The 7,349-nt window shown below is 41.4% G+C and overlaps 3 protein-coding genes across 3 annotated transcripts; all 3 read left to right on the forward strand.

Annotated features, from left to right (window-relative positions):
• The first annotated feature begins 659 nt into the window (after nucleotides 1–659).
• LOC146882223 (uncharacterized) lies at nucleotides 660–2,114 on the forward strand. Its single transcript, XM_085667329.1, has one exon. It carries the CDS (start codon nucleotides 660–662, stop codon nucleotides 2,112–2,114), a length of 1,455 nt encoding a protein of 484 aa, XP_085523455.1.
• Nucleotides 2,115–2,837: 723 nt separating this feature from the next.
• LOC114165291 (uncharacterized) lies at nucleotides 2,838–4,744 on the forward strand. Its single transcript, XM_085667330.1, has 3 exons — nucleotides 2,838–3,556; nucleotides 4,088–4,173; nucleotides 4,539–4,744. The coding sequence occupies exons 1-3, from the start codon at nucleotides 2,838–2,840 to the stop codon at nucleotides 4,742–4,744; spliced, it is 1,011 nt and encodes a 336-aa protein (XP_085523456.1).
• A 2,218-nt stretch (nucleotides 4,745–6,962) lies between these two features.
• Nucleotides 6,963–7,349, forward strand: LOC146882224 (uncharacterized). The gene has a single exon (XM_085667331.1). The coding sequence runs from the start codon at nucleotides 6,963–6,965 to the stop codon at nucleotides 7,347–7,349; it is 387 nt and encodes a 128-aa protein (XP_085523457.1).

Genomic DNA, 7,349 nt, shown 5'->3' on the forward strand with positions numbered 1-7,349 from the left:
TGTGCTTGCAATTACTTGAGACCAGTGCTTCTGCTCGTATTCATTCAGAGTTTCCTAAATGGTTCCAATATCAAGTATGTATTGTACCATTAATTATACAATAAACAGATTTTAATATATCATAATTTCACATCTATCTTTCTATATTTGTAGGTTTATAACGAGCCATTAAGTGTTAGGAACCAAGACCTAAGGGATTTGTCAAATTGGCCTATGAAATGTGTCAAAGAATGGCACACGTACTTCGTGAATGGGTACAAGTTTCATACTAACGCATGGAGCAACGGGAAAAAGACTATAAATAGTGGTGTTTATGTCAAGGGCCTTACTGAATGAGGTGAAGATGATTTTTGTGGGATCATTCATAGAATATATGAACTAGAGTACAATACTTCTAATAAACTGAAGAAAGTTGTACTTTTTTTGTGTGAATGGTTTGATCCCTCAAGGAAAGGTACAAGAGTGGATCCTAAATATAACATTGTGGGCATTCACATGACTTCATGTAACGTCCCATTTAATCAATAATCCCAATAATCCCAGTTGGAGAATATTCAGATGCAGAACAAACTTCTTTCTCTTTTCTTGCAACTAACAACACGCTATCGAACGACACTCAAGGACCGATGTTAGCTTCAACACCCGTGATAGGAGCGGAGATGAATGAGACAGTCACATTTACAGGACCGAGGATGACTGTGGCGCCCCAGCCTCCGAAAACATTCATCGATGCAGATGTTGCGACTAAAGCTGCACCACACGCTACAGTCCAAGCAATATCCACTATTGTTGATGGGGCTAAAAGTAAGCTTGAAATTCTTGAGGAAAGGATTCGTGCCATTGAGGGTGGTGGAAGCTATGGGCTCGGTGATGTGGCGAGATTAAGCCTGGTTCCTGGTGTGATGATACCACACAAGTTTAAGGTCCCAGAATTTGAAAAGTATCACGGCACCACATGCCCTAAAAGCCATTTGACAATGTACGGTAGAAAGATGGCTGCTTATGCCTATGATGAAAAATTGCTAATACATTGTTTCCAAGATAGTCTGGCTGGGGTAGCATTGAATTGGTATACACACTTGGAGCCATCTCGAATTCATTGTTGGATGGATTTGGCCGACGCCTTTGTGAAACAGTATAAATACAACACAGATAGTGTGCCAGATAGATTGCAATTGCAAAACATGGCCAAGAAGGATACTGAGTCATTCAAGGAATATGCACAACGGTGGAAAGAGTTGGCTGCTCAGGTTGAGCCACCTCTACTTGATAAGGAGATGGTGGCGACGTTTGTAAACACGCTGCAATCACCATTTTATGAGCATGTGTTGGGGAATGTGTCTTCCAATTTCGCTGATATCATTATCATAGGGGAAAGAATAGAAATTGGGTTAAAAAGTGGAAAGATTGCATATGGCCCATTCGTGGCTGCAACTCCTAAGAAACCCAATTTTATTCCCGGAAAGAAGAAAGAAGCGGAAGTACAGGCGGCCTCAGTGATGCCTATGTGGGAAAGTCGGGCTCCAACACATAAGTATCGACCACACTTGAACCAACCTCCTTATGTGGCCAATGCAGTGTTTGTTCATCAAACACAACCTCAGCAGCAAGGGTTTTATCAACCGTTGAATCTTTATCAACCACAACATGCTCCAAATAATGCTCTGAAAACTGAACCTAACTCGAATTTCAACAGATATGCGGGACAAAACGCTAATCTAAGAAGGAATCAAGAGAGGAACTTCGTTCATTTCACTCCTATTCCTATGTCATATACGGAATTGTTGCCTCATCTCCTCCAAAAGCAGTTGGTGGCCATTTGTCCGATGAAGCCCGTGCAACCTCCGTTCCCCAAGAATTATGATCCAAATGTCAAATGTGATTATCACGGAGGGGGAGTTGGTCACTCTACTGAGAATTGTGTGTCCCTTAAACACAAGGTGGAAGCTTTAATCAACTCAGGATGGATAAAGTTCCACGAAGACAAACCCAGTGTTGAGGCTAATCCCCTTTCTGGTCTTGGGAACCCTTCGAAAAATGCCATTGAGGTTAAGAAACACCGCCTGGTGAGGGATGTGAGTGAAATTCGAAGCTCCAAGCGGTTTGTTTTTTAGACACTATTGAAATTGGGTTTGTTAAAAGGGGAATATAACCTGAGTGAAAAATGTGGATTCCATCCGAGTGCTAAACATTCTATTGATGAATGCACCGGGTTCGAGGATGTTCTACAAAATCTTATGGACAGAAACTTTGTGCAAGTATGTCACAGGGACATGGAGGAAGAAGTATTTGTACAAGATGGTGCGAAACCCGGTGTGACTTTGCCAGAGCCATTGGTGATTCATTTCACTAGATCCACCTCTACCCCGACAATTCAAGAAAGGCAATCTATTATTATCCAAGCACCCTCCCCATTTCCCTACAAAAGTGAGAAAGTTGTCCCATGGAAATATGGTGCATATGTGTTGGGTGAGGAACAGCGGGTAGGTGGTCAATCTATCAGTGGTGAGTCAGTGGTGAAAAATATATCAGGTATCGGTGGAATTACGAGGAGTGGTCGAATCTTTACGCCTCCAAACTTGGTGAAAGATGGAGTTGGCAATAGTGAATCAGTGAATACCAAAAAGACTAAGGAACTCTTGAAAGGGAAGACCATCCAAACCGACGAGTGACTAAGAAAAGACGATGGGAAATAAGTATCTGATGAGGAGGCTTACGAGTTCTTGAAGTTCATACAACAAAGCGAGTATAAAGTGGTCCAACAGTTGAATCGCCTGCCTGCTCGAATCTCACTTTTAGAACTACTCATGCATTCAACCTCTCATAGAAAGTTGTTAATGAAGATACTCAATGGAGTGCATGTGGAGCAAAATATTTCTCTGGACAGTTTTGAGGGAATTGTAAACAATATCACTACTAACAATTACCTCACTTTTACCGATGAGGAGATACCTACTGAAGGGAGGGGACACAACAAGGCCCTCCATGTCTATGTAAAATGCTTGGATCATGTCATAGCATGTGTATTAATCGACAATGGATCTTCCTTGAATGTAATGACGAAAGCAACATTGGGAAAGCTACCGTGTGAAGGTATTCACATGAAACCAAGCGCAATGATAGTGAGAGCTTTCAATGGAAGTAAAAGAGAAGTAATGGGAGAGGTAGAATTGCCAATCCAAATAGGGACATGTGTTTTTCAAATAACTTTCCAAGTGATGGACATTCTCCCAACATACAACTGCTTGTTGGGTCGTCCTTGGATTCACTCAGCGGGCGTGGTACCTTCAACCTTGCACCAAAAGTTAAAATATGTCATGGGTGACAAATTAGTGATTGTTTCAGGGGAGGAAGATATTTTAGTGAGTGGGCCTTCATCTTCTCGCTATATTGAAGCAGCAGAGGAAGCCCTCGAGACAGCCTTCCAATCTTTGGAAATTGTGGATAATGCCTATGTGGAGCCCTTTCCAATGAGCCCACATTTGTCGCGTACTTCCCTTATGACGGCCAAGGTTATGTTGAAAGAGAGATATGAGTACGAAAAGGGGCTAGGCAAGTACGAGTAAGGATTGACATATCCTTTAGAAGTCACCGAGAAAAAGAATAAATACGGCCTTGGATACAAGCCTACTAGAGAAGATAAAAGGAGGCTGGCGGAAGAAAGGAGAGAGCGCGGTGTGGCTCAAATCCAAGGAAAAGAATTGGGGTTAGGAAAGATTCACATTTGCGACATCAAAGATAGCTTCCGCAGCGCGGGATGGATCAACATTAGTCAGATAGCAGCTGTCAGAGATGAAGATGAACCTGAAAGCTCGATTTTCGTGCAGCCTTATGCTCTAAATGCACTACACAACAATTGGGAGACTTTGGATCTACCCGTGATGTTTAATTTGGTTAAAATGTAATATTTTTAATTTATCCTATTGCTCTACCCGGAGCTTTAGGATTCATGACTTAACGGGATAACACCTTTTCCTTTATGCTCAGCGTGATAATCAATTTGTGTTTGCTACCTTTGTTATCTTTGTTTGCATTTTTCATTGTTGTTTGTTTATTGATCATTTTTTTATAAACTCAAATAATGCAGATATGATAATGAATGTTTTCAAAACAACAATGTCGATATCCCTAATTTCAAGCACCCTGTCAATAATATGGAAGATGATTATGAAGGTGATTCGGAACCCTCCCCTGAACTAATGAGATTAGTGGAACAAGAATCTAGGGAAATAAAACCCCATCAAGAAGATGTTGAAGTGCTTGACCTAAGCGAGGGGATGAAAAGAAAGAAGTGAAAATTGGCACGAGTATGAAGAAAGAAGTGAAAGAAGAATTGTGTGCGCTGCTAAAGGAGTTTAGGGATGTGTTCGCTTGGTCGTACAATGATATGCCTGGTTTAGATACTGATATAGTACAACATAAGCTTCCACTCAAACCGGAATGTCCTCCAGTCAGACAAAAGCTAAGAAGGATGAAACCAGAAATGTCATTAAAGATTAAAGAAGAAGTGTAAAAGCAATTTGATGCTGGATTTTTAGCTGTGGCAAAATACCCTCAATGGGTGGCAAATATTGTACCAGTGCCCAAGAAGGATGGGAAGGTTCGGATGTGCGTTGACTATCGAGATTTGAATCGTGCGAGTCCAAAAGACAACTTCCCATTACCGCACATCGATACATTAGTGGATAATACAACCAAGTTCTCACTATTTTCGTTTATGGATGGCTTCTCGGGATATAATTAGATTAAGATGGCACCTGAAGATATGGAAAAGACCACGTTTATCACATTATGCAGAACATTTTGCTATAAGGTGATGTCTTTCGGGCTTAAGAATGTTGGGGCAACCTATCAAAGGGCCATGGTGGCGCTTTTTCATGATATGATGCACAAAGAAATCGAGGTTTATGTAGATGACATGATCGCCAAGTCTGAGTCAGAAGAAGAACACATCCTTAACCTAAGGAAATTGTTTGAGAGATTGAGGAAGTTTAAACTTAAACTAAACCCGGCTAAATGCACATTCGGTGTGAAATCTGGAAAATTGTTGGGTTTTGTTGTCAGTCAAAAGGGGATAGAAGTCGATCCCGACAAGATGCGTGCGATAATCGAAATGCCTGCTCCAGTACAGAAAAGGAAGTGCGGGGTTTCTTGGGCAGACTGAACTACATTGCTAGGTTCATCTCCCAATTAACCGCCACGTGTGAACTAATATTCAAGCTATTGCGTAAAAACCAGGTTGTTGAGTGGAATGAAGATTGTCAGGCTGCTTTTGATAAAATTAAACAATATCTACAAGATCCTCCTGTGTTACGCCCACCCGAACTGGGGAAGTCACTCATTATGTATTTGACGGTACTCGATGAGTCAATGGGTTATGTGTTGGGTCAACATGACGAAACTGGAAAAAGAGAGCATGGCATATACTACCTAAGCAAGAAGTTCACAGAATGTGAACAGCGATACTCGTTTTTAGAGCGAACTTGTTGCGCGTTGGCCTGGGCTGCCCATCGTCTAAGACAATACATGTTGAGTCATTCTACCTGGTTGATATCCAAGACTGACCCTATCAAGTATATTTTTGAAAAGCCCGCTCTCACTGGAAGGATAGCCCGGTGGCAAATGCTATTGTCAGAATATGACATTGTGTATGTCACTTAGAAGTCCATCAAGGGTAGTGCTTTGGCTGAATATCTGGCCCAACAACCCGTTAACGATTACCAGTCGATGCAACCCGAATTTCCTGATGAGGACATCATGGCCTTGTTCGAAGATGACCAAGAAGATGAGAACATAAAGAAATGGACATTATTGTTCGACGGGGCTTCTAACATCATGGGACATGGTATAGGGGCAGTACTGATATCTCCAGAAAACCAATACATTCCGATGACAGCAAGGTTGTGTTTTAATTGCACGAACAATATCGCTGAATATGAAGCATGCGTTATGGGCATCCAAGCTGCAATTGAGTCAAAGGCAAAAATTTTGAATGTATATGGAGATTCAGCGTTGGTTATCCATCAACTAATGGGAGAATGGGAAACCAGGGATCAGAAGTTGATTCCCTACAAAACTTATATCATGGAATTGGTGGAGTATTTTGATTTTATTGAATTCCACCATATTTCGCGAGAGGATAACCAATTGGCAGATGCCTTAGCTACTTTATCATCGATGTTCAAGATTAATTAGGATGGGGTAATGCCGATGATCCAAATGAAGAGCCACGAAGAGCCAGCATATTGCCATTTCATCGAAGAAGAGTTAGACGGTAAGCCGTGGTATTTTGATATTAAACGTTATATAAAAACCAAAGAATACCCCGAAGAAGCATCTGAGAATGATAAAAGGACACTAAGAAGGTTGGCTGCAAATTTTATCCTGAGTGGGGATGTGTTGTACAAGAGAAATCATGATATGGTTCTCCTTCGATGCGTGGATGCAAAAGAGGCCGAGTCAATATTGGAGGAAGTTCATGAAGGAACTTTTGGCACACACATGAATGGACACTCGATGCTAGAAAGATCTTGAGGGCTGGTTACTTTTGGTTGACTATGGAGAATGATTGTTGCACACACGTGAGAAAGTGCGAGAAATGTCAGAAGTATGCAGATAATATCAATACGGCACCCACTACTTTAAACTTAATGTCTGCCCCATGGCCTTTTTCAATGTGGGGGATAGATGTCATCGGAGCTATAGAGCCAAAAGCCTCAAATGGACATAGCTTCATTCTAGTTGCAATTGATTATTTCACTAAATGGGTGGAAGCTGCTTCCTACGTTAGCGTGACTAGGAAAGTTGTGACTAAATTCATAAAAAGAGAGTTAATTTGTAGGTACGGGTTGCCTAGCAAGATAATCACTAATAATGCCACCAATCTGAACAATCAAATGATGGCTTAATTGTGTGAAGGATTTAAAATTCAACATCATAATTCTTCTCCTTATCATCCAAAGATGAATGGGGCAGTCGAGGCTGCTAATAAGAATATCAAGAAAATTGTACAAAAAATGGTGGTCACGTATAAAAGCTGGCATGAGATGCTTCCCTTTGCTTTGCATGGGTATCGCACCTCGGTACGTACATCAACTGGGGCAACACCTTTTTCTCTGGTGTACGGAATGCAGGCAGTAATACCCTTTGAAATAGAAATCCCATCCCTACGAATGTTAATGGAGACCCAATTGGAAGATGCAGAATGGGTTCAGGCCCGATTTGACCAGCTTAATCTCATTGAGGAAAAAAGGCTAGTAGCAGTATGTCATGGACAGTTATACCAAAGAAGGATGAAAAAAACATTCGACAAGAGGGTGCGCCCTAGAGAGTTCCATGAAGGCGGCTAA

The sequence above is a fragment of the Vigna unguiculata genome, chromosome 10 (assembly GCF_037176805.1).
Source record: "Vigna unguiculata cultivar grain cowpea cultivar isolate G323 ecotype 2 chromosome 10, ASM3717680v1, whole genome shotgun sequence".
In the NCBI taxonomy this organism is placed as follows: domain Eukaryota; kingdom Viridiplantae; phylum Streptophyta; class Magnoliopsida; order Fabales; family Fabaceae; genus Vigna; species Vigna unguiculata.